Raw genomic sequence first — 15,949 nt, forward strand, 5'->3', positions numbered from 1 at the left:
AATAGTTACACCTGGTAAAAATTACACCTGGTTAAAGTTATACCTGGTTAAAGTTATACCTGGTTAAAGTTACACCTGCTAAAAGTTACACCTGGTTAAAGTTATACCTGGTTAAAGTTACACCTGCTAAAAGTTACACCTGGTTAAAGTTATACCTGGTTAAAGTTATACCTGGTTAAAGTTACACCTGCTAAAAGTTACACCTGCTAAAAGTTACACCTGGTTAAAGTTATACCTGGTTAAAGTTACACCTGGTTAAAGTTACACCTGGTAATAGTTACACCTGGTAAAAATTACACCTGCTAAAAGTTACACCTGGTTAAAGTTATACCTGGTTAAAGTTACACCTGGTTAAAGTTACACCTGGTAAAAGTTACACCTGGTTAAAGTTACACCTGGTTAAAGTTACACCTGGTAATAGTTACACCTGGTTAAAGTTACACCTGGTTAAAGTTACACCTGGTAATAGTTACACCTGGTAAAAATTACACCTGCTAAAAGTTACACCTGGTTAAAGTTACACCTGGTTAAAGTTACACCTGCTAAAAGTTACACCTGCTAAAAGTTACACCTGCTAAAAGTTATACCTGGTTAAAGTTACACCTGCTAAAAGTTACACCTGCTAAAAGTTACACCTGGTTAAAGTTACACCTGGTAAAAGTTACACCTGGTAAAAATTACACCTGGTAAAAGTTACACCTGGTAAAAGTTATACCTGGTTAAAGTTACACCTGGTAAAAGTTACACCTGGTAAAAATTACACCTGGTTAAAGTTACACCTGGTAAAAGTTACACCTCGTAAAAGTTACACCTGGTAAAAATTACACCTGGAAAAAGTTACACCTGGTTAAAGTTACACCTGGTAAAAGTTACACCTGGTAAAAGTTACACCTGGTTAAAGTTACACCTGGTAAAAGTTACACCTGGTAAAAATTACACCTGGTAAAAGTTACACCTGGTTAAAGTTACACCTGGAAAAAATTACACCTGCTAAAAGTTACACCTGGTTAAAGTTATACCTGGTTAAAGTTACACCTGGTAAAAGTTACACCTGCTAAAAGTTATACCTGGTTAAAGTTACACCTGGTTAAAGGTACACCTGGTTAAAGTTCGTCGTCTTCGTCGTCTTCCTCCGCTTATCCGGGTCCGGGTCGCGGGGGCAGCATCCCAACTAGGGAGCTCCAGGCCGTCCTCTCCCCGGCCTTGTCCACCAGCTCCTCCGGCAGGACCCCAAGGCGTTCCCGGACCAGATTGGAGATGTAACCTCTCCACCGTGTCCTGGGTCGACCCGGGGGCCTTCTGCCGGCAGGACATGCCCGAAACACCTCCCCGGGGAGGCGTCCAGGAGGCATCCTGACCAGATGCCCAAACCACCTCAACTGGCTCCTTTCGATCCGGAGGAGCAGCGGTTCTACTCCGAGTCCCTCCCGAATGTCCGAGCTCCTCACCCTATCTCTAAGGCTGAGCCCGGCCACCCTACGGAGGAAACTCATTTCGGCCGCTTGTATCCGCAATCTCGTTCTTTCGGTCATTACCCAAAGCTCATGACCATAGGTGAGGATTGGGATGTAGATCGACCGGTAGATCGAGAGCCTGGCTTTCTGGCTCAGCTCCCTCTTCCCCACGACAGATCGGCTCAGCGTCCGCATCACTGCAGACGCCGAACCAATCCGCCTGTCGATCTCCCGATCCCTCCTACCCTCACTCGTGAACAAGACCCCGAGATACTTAAACTCCTTCACTTGAGGTAGGACCTCTCCCCCGACCCGGAGGTGGCAAGCCACCCTTTTCCGGTCGAGAACCATGGTCTCAGATTTGGAGGTGCTGATCCTCATCCCAGCCGCTTCACATTCGGCCGCGAACCTACCCAGCAAGAGCTGAAGGTCAGAGCTGGATGAAGCTAGGAGGACCACATCATCCGCAAAAAGCAGAGACGAGATTCTCCTGCCACCAAACTCGACACACTCCACACCACGGCTGCGTCTAGAAATTCTGTCCATAAAAGTGATGAACAGAACCGGTGACAAAGGGCAGCCCTGGCGGAGTCCAACCCTCACTGGGAACAGGTCCGACTTACTACCGGCTATGCGGACCAAACTCACGCTCCTCTGGTAAAGGGACTGAATGGCCCTTAACAGAAAGCCACCCACCCCATACTCCTGGAGCGTCCCCCACAGGGTGCCCCTGGGGACACGGTCATAAGCCTTCTCCAAATCCACAAAGCACATGTGGATTGGTTGGGCAAACTCCCATGCCCCCTCCATCACCCTTGCAAGGGTATAGAGCTGGTCCACAGTTCCACGGCCAGGACGAAAACCACATTGCTCCTCCTCTATCTGAGATTCAACTATCGATCGGACCCTCCTCTCCAGTACCTTGGAGTAGACCTTTCCAGGGAGGCTGAGGAGTGTGATCCCCCTATAGTTGGAACACACCCTCAGGTCACCCTTCTTAAAGATGGGGACCACCACCCCGGTCTGCCACTCCCTGGTTAAAGTTACACCTGGTAAAAGTTACACCTGCTAAAAGTTACACCTGCTAAAAGTTATACCTGGTTAAAGTTACACCTGGTTAAAGTTACACCTGGTAAAAGTTACACCTGGTTAAAGTTACACCTGGTTAAAGTTACACCTGGTAAAAGTTACACCTGGTAAAAGTTACACCTGGTTAAAGTTACACCTGGTAAAAGTTACACCTGGTAAAAATTACACCTGGTAAAAGTTACACCTGGTAAAAGTTACACCTGGTTAAAGTTACACCTGGTAAAAGTTACACCTGGTTAAAGTTACACCTGGTAAAAGTTACACCTGGTAAAAATTACACCTGGTAAAAGTTACACCTGGTTAAAGTTACACCTGGAAAAAATTACACCTGCTAAAAGTTACACCTGGTTAACGTTATACCTGGTTAAAGTTACACCTGGTAAAAGTTACACCTGGTTAAAGTTATACCTGGTTAAAGTTACACCTGCTAAAAGTTACACCTGCTAAAAGTTATACCTGGTTAAAGTTACACCTGGTAAAAGTTACACCTGGTAAAAATTACACCTGGTAAAAGTTACACCTGGTAAAAGTTACACCTGGTTAAAGTTACACCTGGTAAAAGTTACACCTGGTAAAAATTACACCTGGTAAAAATTACACCTGGTTAAAGTTACACCTCGTAAAAGTTACACCTGCTAAAAGTTACACTTGCTAAAAGTTACACCTGGTAAAAGTTACACCTGGTTAAAGTTACACCTGGTAAAAATTACACCTGGTAAAAGTTACACCTGGTAAAAGTTATACCTGGTTAAAGTTACACCTGGTTAAAGTTACACCTGGTTAAAGTTACACCTGGTAAAAGTTACACCTGCTAAAAGTTACACTTGCTAAAAGTTACACCTGGTAAAAGTTACACCTGGTAAAAGTTACACCTGGTAAAAGTTATACCTGGTTAAAGTTACACCTGGTTAAAGTTACACCTGGTAAAAGTTACACCTGCTAAAAGTTACACTTGCTAAAAGTTACACCTGGTAAAAGTTACACCTGGTTAAAGTTACACCTGGTAAAAATTACACCTGGTAAAAGTTACACCTGGTAAAAGTTATACCTGGTTAAAGTTACACCTGGTTAAAGTTACACCTGGTAAAAGTTACACCTGCTAAAAGTTACACTTGGTTAAAGTTACACCTGGTAAAGTTACACCTGGATATTTGGAAATCCTTTTCTCTTTACCAGATATAAATGATAAAGTTAAATGGTAACATTGTGTTGTTTCATTTAGCCGTTTATTAAATCTGCACATTAATATTTGCCTAATAATTATGCACATGCCGTATAGTTACTCCTGGTTAAAGTTACATCTGGATAAGGTTGCACCTATAGTTACATCTGGAATAAGTTACATCTGGATAAGGTTATGCCTATAGTTACATCTGGAATAAGTTACACCTGGATAAAGTTACACCTATAGTTACATCTGGAATAAGTTACACCTATAGTTACATCTGGATAAGGTTACACCTATAGTTACATCTGGAATAAGTTACAAATATAGTTACATCTGGATAAAGTTACACCTATAGTTACATCTGGAATAAGTTAAATCTGGATAAGGTTGCACATACAGTAACATCTGGAATAAGTTACATCTGGATAAAGTTACACCTATAGTTACATCTGGAATAAGTTACATCTGGATAAAGTTACACCTATAGTTACATCTGGAATAAGTTACATCTGGATAAAGTTACACCTATAGTTACATCTGGAATAAGTTACATCTGGATAAAGTTACACCTATAGTTACATCTGGAATAAGTTACATCTGGATAAAGTTACACCTATAGTTACATCTGGAATAAGTTACATCTGGATAAAGTTACACCTATAGTTACATCTGGAATAAGTTACATCTGGATAAAGTTACACCTATAGTTACATCTGGAATAAGTTACATCTGGATGAAGTTACATTATCACAGCGCTTCAGTTTTAAAATTGTTTTGATGAAACTGTTGATGCCAGAATAACTAAATAATAACAAACTAATGTCTGCTTTATTACCTCTACTGCCAGTTTGATTCTGAAGGTTTTTTAAGCTCTGACGTCACCAGATCATGAAGAGATTTAATTCTCAGCAAAACCACCACCAGGGGGCAGCAGAACTAAATGTGTGTCTAAATGTGTGTGAGAAACAAAGAGAGCCAAAAACTGCAAAAGAAAGTATGCTTGTGTGGTTTAGCAGGCAAATGTGCGTGCGTGTGCATGTGTGCGTGTGTGTGTGTGTGTGTGTGTGTGTGTGTGTGTGTGTGTGTGTCAGCCTTGTTTGTATTCCTGTGTGTCTACGGACAAAAGCTCCATCGAGCCATGCAGCAGAGGGCTGCTTGTTCCCAGAGACCCTCAGAGCATCCAGACCCTCTGCTGTCCGAATCCCAGACTCGGATCCGCTCCCAAGCTCGTTTTCCTCCTGCTGCGGGAGCTCCATCCGGATAACTGATGGATGGGAAGAAGGGAAGCGGGTGATCAAAGAGAGAAAGCTGGAGAGGAGAGAGAAGGAAACGTTTGTCTTGTCAGGATTACAATGATAAAAACTCCACTTGAAGTTCTGGGTACTTTGGAAAATTTAACTTTGACACATTTTTTTGTAAAGTCTGAAAACAGAGGTAACTGTAAACGTTCTCCTGAGTTTTCCTGAAGACGCTTTTGTATTTTGTGACTTTCTGGACCCGTGTCTTTAACTTAGATGTGCTAAAGCCAGCTGGATCACTTTATTACTGACAACATTCGTGGAATATTACTGGAATCTTTGTTTTCCCAAATCCCTACCCCACCTCCTTGTAAGCAGATCATCTTCTAGTAGACTAAGCATCATGGCTCCATCGGTAGGGTTCTCGATGTTCCTCTACCTTCTGCTGCTAGTTGTTGATGCGAAGAGTGCTGAAGACCATGAGAAGCAGAAGACCGACATGGACAAACCGTCTTCCCGCATCAAATTAGAGTCTCTTTGGACCAGCCAGCAGCTCAAAACTCCAGAGGACCACAACCCCCCTGAGAAGAACCCCCCTTTCCCTGATATGATGGACCTGGACCTGGACCACCACCCCCGTCTGGCCCGTGGTGCTGATGAGGATGAGCAGCAATCCACCTTCAGCCATTCCTTTGAGAACGAGTGGGTGACAACGCCTCAAGTAACCAACTTCAGCAACACGACGACAGTAGGAGCTGATGTTGGTGAGACGAATGACGTCCACCTTCATCCAAACAACTCCAGCCCAGACGATGGTGGTCCAGGACTCTTTAACCCGTTCTACCCGCTGGTGGAGAGCTCATACGCGGCCTACGCAGTTCTGGTCCTGGCCGGTCTGGTTCTAGCCATAGGTGTGGTGGGGAACTTGGCTGTCATGTGCATCGTTTGGAACAACTACTACATGAGATCTGCCTGGAACTACCTGCTGGCCAGCATTGCATTCTGGGACTTCCTCGTCCTGGTGCTCTGCCTCCCAGTGGTGGTCCTGAATCACCTCTCCCATAGGAGGATCCTTGGTGACATCACCTGTCAAATGGTGCCATATATGGAGGTAGGTGGTAGGAGGAAGTCTTTTGATTTATCTAAAAAACTTTGGTTGTGATGAGATTCGGTGGTTCCATGAAAACCTGACAAATGAATGACAATGGATCAGTCTGGATACAAATCAGTTTAATGGAAACTAAAACCAATTCTGTGAGAACTTAAGAGTCCGTTTAGTCCAGCTGAGTGAAAAACATGTGGTCAGTATGTCTCCCAGCAGTCTAAGCCTCTGGCAGCATAACTAAAGGGATGAGCTGGGATAACCCAAGCTAAAAGAGTTTCTACCTCATGGATAGAAAATGGAAGCTGGTTCCACCAGAGAGAAGCTTTTTCATGTGAACTTGACAGTAAGTTGATTAATGAAGATGCCGTCAGACCCAGAATCGTCGTTAAACACGAGGGTAACAACATTCTCCTAAACACCTCAGATCAACTACAGTTTTAGACTGGCGCTCAGCTGTTTGACGGGGAACAGAAAAACACTTTTGAACCGTTTGCTGTGAAAGTTTTCCTTTAAAGTGTCAAACTTCCATGCTGCTTGTTTGGGAGTCGGTTGCTACGGTAACGGGACGTCCTGCTGCTGCTTCCACTGGTTGACGAGAGCTCATTTAGGCTAAAAAGCTTTGTGTGATTTGTTCTTTATCTCTGGTGAGATCCTTGTGAACCAAACATGACCTCATCGGTCCAGACTGCAGGGTATCTGCAGGTTCAAGGGAGCCAAATTTAAGACTTTTTAAGACCTTTTTTAAGGCCACTTTGACCAAATTTAAGCTTGTCGTCGTCGTCTTCCTCTGCTTATCCGGGTCCGGGTTGCGGGGGCAGCATCCCAACTAGGGAGCACCAGACCGTCCTCTCCCCGGCCACCTCCACCAGCTCCTCCGGCAGGACCCCAAGGCGTTCCCGGACCAGATTGGAGATGTAACCTCTCCAACGTGTCCTGGGTGGACCCGGGGGCCTCTTGCCGGCAGGACATGCCCAAAACACCTCCCCAGGGAGGCGTCCAGGAGGCATCCTGACCAGATGCCCAAACCACCTCAACTGACTCCTTTCGATCCAGATCCAAATTTAAGCTATTTTTTAAATTAATTTTAAGCTATAATTTACAGCTATTGCCTGGAACTGGTGCTAACCACGTCGCGAACTTGGGATTAGCCATCCAGTTACCATTAAACTTGCACTTCTCCATGGCGCAAGCTCCCATTAGCTTAACCAGCTAACGTGCTCATCTAAAAATAGTCCCCTTTCACAACCAACTGAATGTGTACAGTTCCGCTTACGCCAACATCGTACACAAAAAATGCTGAAATTCACGAAAATGTCATAGAAATAAAATAATCTAGTTTATTGGGTCTTTGGTAATTTAAGACCTTTGGAAACTGTATTTAAGGATTATTTGTCATTTTTAAGGATTTTCAAGGCCTTAAATTTGGAAAAGTAAATTTAAGACTTTTTAAGACTTTTTAAGGACCCGCAGATACCCTGAGACTGACACGCTGCTTCTCGCTTTAGTCCAAACACGTCCTGAAATCAGTGGGTCAACTAGAATAACTAGCTAAAAATAATGTTGTCATAGTAACATGGTAAACATTTGAAGAATATAAATCAACTACAAAATTCCTGAAGCCAGCTGACACATAAGTTTATCCGGAGGCAAGCAGCAGAGTCTTATCCCACCTTGTGGGCAGCAGAACCTGGGCTGCCTCCCTTTTAGAGGAAGTTGGCAGGTTTACAGGATCACCATCATGCCCAGCTAGAGAGGGGAATGTCTGAAAGGTGTGACCTTCCACTTCATCAGCAAGACAACATCCCCAATAAAACACGGTGAGAAAAACTTCAGATGTACCACATGTTCATGCACGACAGAAAATCAAACAAATGTGGAGGAATATGAAATATGCATTTTTTTGTTGTTGCAACAGCACCTCCTAGTTCACTAAATAAATACATTCTCCATGTTAGGGGTCCCAAATATGCAAATGCTGTGTGATTTATTCAATTGAAAGGCAAAATGGAAGCCCATAAGCCACGCCCATTGTTAAATTATCTTTAAGATAAGGCTTCAGGGCGTGTTTCTGAATATCTGCACCGAGTAAATCTGAACAAGAGTCAGTACGGATGCCCATGACCTCATTCCTTATGAGGATCTAATGTCTTATCATTTAGGCTTGAAATATGGCGGAGACACAAGTCATGCGCTAGCTAGTGTTAAAACTTTATTATTGTGTCGCACCATCTTGCCACAGGAGTCCCCCAGGGCTCTGTACTAGGCACTCTTCTCTTTGCCATATACACCACCTCACTGGGTGAGATCATTCGATCACATGGCTTCTCCTACCACTGCTATGCAGACGACACCCAGCTCTATCTGTCATTTCCACTGGACGACCACACTGTCTCTGTACAAATATCAAACTGTCTCTCTGACATATCAAAATGGATGAAACCCCACCGTGTCCAACTCAACCTCTCTAAAACTGAACTACTTGTCATCCCAGCAAAACCATCCATACAGCACAATATCTCAGTCCAGAATGACTTCCTATCTCTGGCTCCTTCAAAGGCAGTTCGAAATCTGGGTGTTGTGATTGATGAACACCTGGCCTTCAAAGATCATGTTGCCTCTGTTGCTCGTTCATGCCGCTTTGTGCTGTATAACATACGAAAGATCAGACCATACCTAACACAACATGCCACCCAGCTCCTGGTGCAATCTACCGTCATCTCCCGCCTCGATTACTGCAACGCCCTTCTAACTGGTCTTCCAGGCTGTACTGTGAGACCTCTTCAAATGGTCCAGAACGCAGCGGCGCGTCTGGTCTTCAATCAGCCAAAAAGAGCACACGTCACCCCTCTGTTCATTGAGCTCCACTGGCTACCGCTAGCAGCACGCATCTAATTCAAATTGCTAACACTAGCATAGGGCAACATGCCGATTATCACTTGTAAGTCGCTTTGGACAAAAGCGTCTGCTAAATACATAAACATGTCAGCCCATGATCTAATGATGTAACTGTTGATTGACACCTAACTTAAAAAGAAAGGAGTTGTTGCTCAAGGAAAAACAACAACAGCTCTAAAAGACTCTTTGGTAGACCAGTATCTTACCAAAAGTTAAGCTTTATCATAAAAGACAAGTGAACTGAGCCTGTTTCTATATTTTCTTTGAAGATAATCATTTAGCTAGATCTACCTGAAAAATACAGCCATTGCTCAAGTTAAACCTCCTCATTAGCAGGTTTAAAATTTGACCTAGATCACAGTTTAAATTGAGGTTTAATGTTCTGGTGCAACAGGCTTAGATCTAAACTTGGTTTAGTGTAACAATTAAACTGGGCTTAAAAGAGAGGCTTAAATTAAATCTGTCTTCATTTTAAACTAGGTTTAAAGTTTGGTGGAACAGAATTTAAACTTAAACCACGATTTAATCCAAGTTTAAAGTTAAACCTTGTTGGCGCAATCCACCTTAGGCTCGACACACGGGAGGCGACATCGCCTCTCTGCCATTCATTTTCAGTGAGACGTAATCGCGGGTCTGCCTCCTACTAAGCGAAACACGAAAAACGTGAGTGTGAAATTTTGCGCTCGTGCACGTGTCGTGCACAGACGACCCAGAGACGCGATCCCAGAAAGTTGAAATATTTTCAGCTTTTCATCGCTGTTGCTCGGACGAGGACCAATCAACAGAGGTTTCATTCACTGACCAATGAGCGGACAGGATGCTCCGTACACCTCAGAGCAAACATGGAGGAAAAGTTGATACTTGCTGTGACGGATTTCCCAGAACTGTTTAATATTTCTACCAAAGAATATAGAGAAATTCACAAAAAGGCCGCGGCATGGGAAGTTATTGGTGCATTATTGTTAAATTATGTTATTCTCCGTTTCTTTCTCTGGTTTGTAATATGGGGTGAACCCATTCTCGTTTTTTTTATATAGTAAAATCAGAAGTAAGAGCTCACATAAATGGGGTGACGGTGGCACAGGAGTTAAGTGCTCGCCCCACAATCGGAAGGTTGCAGGTTCGAGCCCCGCTCAGTCTGTCGCTGCCGTTGTGTCCTTGGGCAAGACACTTAACCCACGTTGCCTGCTGGTGGTGGTCGGAGGGACCGGTGGCGCCAGTGCTCGGCAGCCTCGCCTCTGTCAGTGCGCCCCAGGGCAGCTGTGGCTACATTGTAGCTCATCCCCACCAGTGTGTGAATGTGTGTGTGAATGGGTGAATGACTGATTGTGTTGTAAAGTGCCTTGGGGGGTTCCAGGACTCTAGAAGGCGCTATATCAAATACAGGCCATTTACCATTTACCATAATTCTAGCAGCACCTTGTGAAACATCATATCTACCGCTTTTTTTAAACTCTGAATCGCTTAAAGAGCAAGTCACTCCAAATCAACATTTTCTTGCTGATAAACTAAATAAACGAGCGTCTGATCGTGCTGTAGACACGTGTAGTCAATAATTCGGCACTTTAGAGCATCTAAGTTAAAATTTAAATATTCTGCCTGAAACCGTCGTCAGGTAAAAACTCTGCACTGCATTTGAATTTAAATCTGCCATCGCTATTGGCTAAGAGGTACACTATGATGTTAGATGGTACATTATGATGTCACAATGTTTTGAGTGTGTGCATTTGTTAGCAGCTCCACCCTCTCGGTCTGCTAGGCAACAGCATTTGTTGCACTTTTCAAACTGGAAGTGGGAGTGGAGTTATACTCTGGTAAGGGGTGACTTGCTCTTTAAATGACCTTAATTCCCTCCAACCAATCAAAACAACGGAAGATTCGATTTCGAACTGAATGATTCGACGACTTTGCCGCTGGCCGCCTCCCGTGTGTCGAGCCCATTTGTCTCAAAATGAACATTTTCTCATCACGTTTCAGTTCCCAAAAGCTGCTGCAATTATTGTTCATAACTTTTGAAGTTTGATGCAGAAAACAAATTATTTAAATGTGATTCGTCTAAAATTCCTTACCAACCTGTTTTTATGAATGTGATCCAGATGGTTCCGATTCTCCGGTTCCTCCAGGAAACGCGTGAAATGTAATCTAAGGAATTCAGTAAAAGTAGAAAATTATAATCATCTTTATCCTGAACGTGTTTTCTGCTCTAATCCTGGTCTGAATTTGATCAATTCCGATTTTATTCAAAGGGAAATAAAAAGTTGAACCCTTTTCACCATCATGATGACTTTTATCATCCCATTTTAAATTATAACTACAGCTGGTGTCCTCCATCTGGTCTCTGCAGGTGGTGTCTCTCGGGATCACCTCCTTCACTCTGTGCGCTCTGGGTATCGGTCGTTTCCACGCCGCCACCTCCTCGTCCCAGCCCAAGGCTCGGCAGGTGGAGCGCTGCCGCTCGGTGCTGATGAAGATGCTGATGGTGTGGCTGTCTGCTTTGCTGCTGTCCAGCCCTGAAATCTTTCTGTGGCAGTTCAGTCAGACCACGTCCTCGTCCACCGGTAGGACGGTGGACTCTTGCACCATCACACTGTCCTCTCCACTGTCCCTCTACCTGCCTGACTCCCTCCACTCCCTGCTGCTCAGGTACCACCAGGTGAGATACGACACTATGATTCAGTCCTCTCTTCACACTGTGCGGAAGATTTCAGTCGTTTGCCGTCAACAGGTCACAGCTCAGGTGTTCTTAACAGAACTTCTTTAGGAAGCTTTCTCGGCCCAAGACGAAAAAGTGTTGAGTACTGAGCTTTTAACCTGCAGTGAGAACTTTGTTAAAATCCAGCTAGTTCGCACATCACTCCTCCTCTCGAGGTTCCTCTGAAGGGTCGTTGCTTTCGTGTCTCAGGAGGGACTAAAGCATCTCCCATGTGGGCCAGGGAGGGAACTATTAGCGAACTAGCTAGCATTAGTGAAGCTCTTGTTACAGTTTTAAAGCAAGGTACTCTTGACTTAGTCCAATAATCTACAAGTGCTACCATCCACTGGGTGACTGCAGGGGCGCCTCCAGAAAATTTTGATAAGGGTGGCCAGATGGGGCCCAAAAGTTTTTTTGGGCCCCATCTTTGGGCCCCACACCAAATTGAACCTTGTGGTAACTCTGGGAGAGTTTAGCCTGTGGCGATGTGCTGCATTGTTCCTTTATCCATTTTTATTAAAAAGCAGTACGTATCCAAAACATTTAACTTAAATTTTACAAACACAAACATTTCAGTTTTTTTTTATGTTATTCAAATTTTCGTTTACAAGTTTATTTTTTAGGTTAATTCACCTGTTGCTGTGTTCACAAAAAGACTATGGAGATAAAAACTTTTTTTAAATGGTGGGCAGCAGAAAACAAATTTATTTATTTATTCTGATTATTTATTTACTTAAAGGGACATTATGGAAGTTTGACAGCCAAACCATAAAATAATAAACTTCTACTTCATACAGTACATTCTCCTGCAATGCCCTGGTCCTGTAGAATGAGCCCTGGCATTTTTGCCTGTTTTTCTGTAAAATCACAGAAAAAGAGAGATGCTCGGGTCGAGCAGGCTGCTTCATGCGCGTTCACGCTCAGGCATCGCCCGTAGCATTTGCTATCCGTAGCTTTAGCAGCAGAGAGAGAGGCAGTGCCACTTTGTCGCTGTTCCTAACGCCTGGTGACAAAGCTAGCTACATTTCTGAGGACCCTTAGCTACTTTCTGTAGAACTTTCTTCTAGATATTTCCTGCTGGTTAGCAACAAAATAGCCATTTTCACTCCGAACCGTTCTTTGAATGTTGTTTCAGCTGTCATCAAGGATATAAATGTTATAGATACAAAAGATGTCTCTGGTGCTTTAGCTCACCTAGTAAGACATCGGACTCTCATGCAGAAGACCTGGTTTTGATTCTGGGTGTGAACATAGTTTATTTAGAGTTTCTTTTTTACATTAATGGTATATTTTTTTACAGTAAGATGCCCAAATTTTTATTTGAGACTCGCCGAACGGCATTGAATTCACAGATAAAAAAGATGTGGGTTCAACTTTCATTTTGGAACAATTTTTCAAGCAAGGGAAGGGAATGATCTGAGCATGCAGGAGGACTGACCCATCATAAACCTTTGTCAGCTGTGCTGAAGAGAAAGCTACAGAACCAAATTATTTAATTAATTAGCTGCGCGTTCTCCTGTCCTCTGTCCCCCCCCCCACATACACACACACACACTCACACACACACACAGGACTGTCTCAGCTGTTCTTTTCGTTAAGGAGTGTGCACGTACAGCATGCGCGCCTCGTGCACGAGCCTTCTATTGAAGCTGCCGTTATGTTTTTTACCTGAGGGGGCAATCGCGAGCATAAAAATTCAAAAGTCTGTAAAGTCCCTTTAATAATTGTATTATTTTTATTCTGTTTTACAATTATGTCTTGATTAAACAAGAGCAGGATATGTTTTGACTGAACATTAATTTGATTTATTAAAACTGACTTTTCCTGTTTGGGGTGGGTGGTGGGGGGCAGTACTTTTCTAGGGGTGGCCATGACCACCCCTGGCCATCCCTTGGGGGCACCCTTGGGTGACTGTAGACAAACAGTAGGTGGCGCTAATTCTTCCTCCAAATTTCTTCTTCAGGGTCGTATGTGGTGGTGTTTCGGCTGCTACTTCTGCCTCCCCATTCTCTTCACCATCCTCTGTCAAATGGCCACACGCAACGTAAACAGTGACTCAAGCGCTGCCCAGAAGCAGCGTAACCATGACGACCTCTCCACCAGCCAGAAGCGCCAGCAGCATCAGGCGTTGGAGCAGCAGCTCAACTGCACCCTGTTAGCATTAGCGGTGGTGTACGGCATCTGTGTTCTTCCTGAGCATGTGTGCAACATCACGCTGGCCTACGCACACATCAGCATCTCTGAAAACATCGCCGCCATGATGGCGCTCTTACATCACTTCCTGCTGTTTGTTAAGTGCTCAGTGACACCGGTGCTGCTGCTCTTCCTGTGTAAGGTAGGTCAGGTCAACGGGACGGGAGGCAACATCAGTGGACGAATCGCTAAATTTGGTTTGTGTTTCAGGCTCTCGGCCAGGCCTTCATGGACTGCTGCTGCTGCTGCTGTCAGGAGTGTCAACCAACCACGGCTCAGGGCTCACCAGGCTCCGCCCATGTCAAACTGAAGGGAGCCAATGAGACATCTATCTTCTTTGACAAGGCTAAAGACACATCAGCCATCTTGTCCATCTCCAGCTAGAGCCAAGCCCATGAATCAGCCTTCCTGGTTTCCCAGTCATTTCTTAGAGTAACTCCGACGTTTTCTTTCCCTCTTCACTGTTAACAGAACGTTTCTTCTCATTTCCTCCTTTTCTTGCTTCCCTCCAGAACTTGTGATGTTTTTCCTGTTCACACCTTGTCAGACCGTCTCCTGCTTATTTGATGCTCCTTTATGGACATGCAGCTTCCTGTGTGTGAAGAAATTAATGTTTGATTACTTAGAGAAGTTCCTGTTGTTGCACAGTTGTCCGTTCTGACAGCAGGAGCCGGTTTTCCGGACTCCGAACGGACCCCTAAGGAAAAACCAGGTAGAGCTCTTAGACTGAAGTTGGGAGGTCTTATTTGTTTTTACACAAAGTAAATAGAGCTAAATTAGACGAGGGAGAGGGAAAGGCTGGAGGTTTACTGCTGTGATGAGAGACGCTGCCTGAATAAGAACAAAGGTTTGATGTGATGTTGGTTGTGGTCAGAATGATTAACCCCCCCAGGACATAATCCATCATCCCGTTATCATCCACTTATCCAGAGCCGGGTCATAGGACAACAGCTAAAGTCAAGAGGCCCAGACTTCTCTCTCTACAGCCACTTGGGCCAGCTCCTCCGAGGTAATCCGTAGGCGTTCCCTGGCCAGCCGGGAGACATAGTCCCTCCAGCCTGCCCTGGGTCTTCCTTTGCGTCCCACCAGGGAGGCTTCCAGGAGGCATCCTATACCCAAGCAACCTCAACTGACTCCTCTTAGTGTGGAGGAGCAGCGGGTCTACTCCGAGCCCCTCCAGGATGACCGAGATTCTCACCCTAGCTCTGAGGGAGAGCCCAGGCACCCTGCAGAGAAAACTCATTTCGGCCGCTTGTATGTATATCTGCAGTACAAGTGTGACCAAAACAGTGAGTTTCTACTCTACCCAAAGCTCGTGACCATAGGTGAGGGTTGTAGAGCGACCGGTAAATCGAGAGCCTTGCTTTCTAGCTCAGCTCTCTCTTCACCACGACAGACCGGTACAACGTCCTCATCACCAATCCGCCTATCGATCTCACGCTCCAGTTTTCCCTCACTCGTGAACAAGACTCCGAGTCGAGATACTTAAACTCCTCCACTTGGGGCAGGACCTCATCCCTGACCCGGAGAAGGCATTCTACCCTTTTCCGAATCAAGACCATGGTCTCAGATTTAGAGGAGCTGATTCTCATCCCAGAAATCCTGTCCATAAAAGTTATGAACAGAATTGGTGACAAAGGGCAGCCTTGGCGGAGTCCAACTCTCACTGGGAACGAGCCCGACTTACTGCCGGCAATGCGGACCAAGCTCTTGACACCGGTCATACAGGGACCTAACAGCCCGTATCAGAGGGCCTGGTACCCCATACTCTCAAAGTACCCCCCCACCCCACCCTCCCAAGGATGCAGTCAAACACCTTCTCCAAATCTACAAAACACATGTAGACGGGTTGGGCAAATTCCCACGCACCCTCCAGGACCCCCTAAGGGTACAGAGCTGGTCCAGAGTTCCACGGCCAGGACGAAAACCACATTGCTCCTCCTGAATCTGAGGTTCAACTACTCGATGGACCCTCCTCTCCAGAACCCCTGAATAGACCTTACCAGCTAGGCTCAGGAGTGTGATCCCCCTGTAGTTGGAACACACCCTGCGGTCCACCACCCCGGTCTGCCAGTCCAGTGGAACTGCCCCCGATGTTCGTGCGATATTGCAGAG

The 15,949-nt window shown here is 44.9% G+C and overlaps 1 protein-coding gene across 1 annotated transcript; it reads left to right on the forward strand.

Annotated features, from left to right (window-relative positions):
• Positions 1–5,200: 5,200 nt before the first annotated feature.
• Positions 5,201–14,240, forward strand: gpr37l1b (G protein-coupled receptor 37 like 1b). Its single transcript, XM_015968840.3, has 4 exons — positions 5,201–6,060; positions 11,294–11,602; positions 13,605–13,976; positions 14,045–14,240. Exons 1-4 carry the CDS (start codon positions 5,353–5,355, stop codon positions 14,216–14,218), a joined length of 1,563 nt encoding a protein of 520 aa, XP_015824326.3. The 5' UTR covers positions 5,201–5,352; the 3' UTR covers positions 14,219–14,240.
• The last annotated feature ends 1,709 nt before the right edge of the window (positions 14,241–15,949 follow it).

Source organism: Nothobranchius furzeri, chromosome 15 (assembly GCF_043380555.1).
Source record: "Nothobranchius furzeri strain GRZ-AD chromosome 15, NfurGRZ-RIMD1, whole genome shotgun sequence".
NCBI lineage: Eukaryota > Metazoa > Chordata > Actinopteri > Cyprinodontiformes > Nothobranchiidae > Nothobranchius > Nothobranchius furzeri.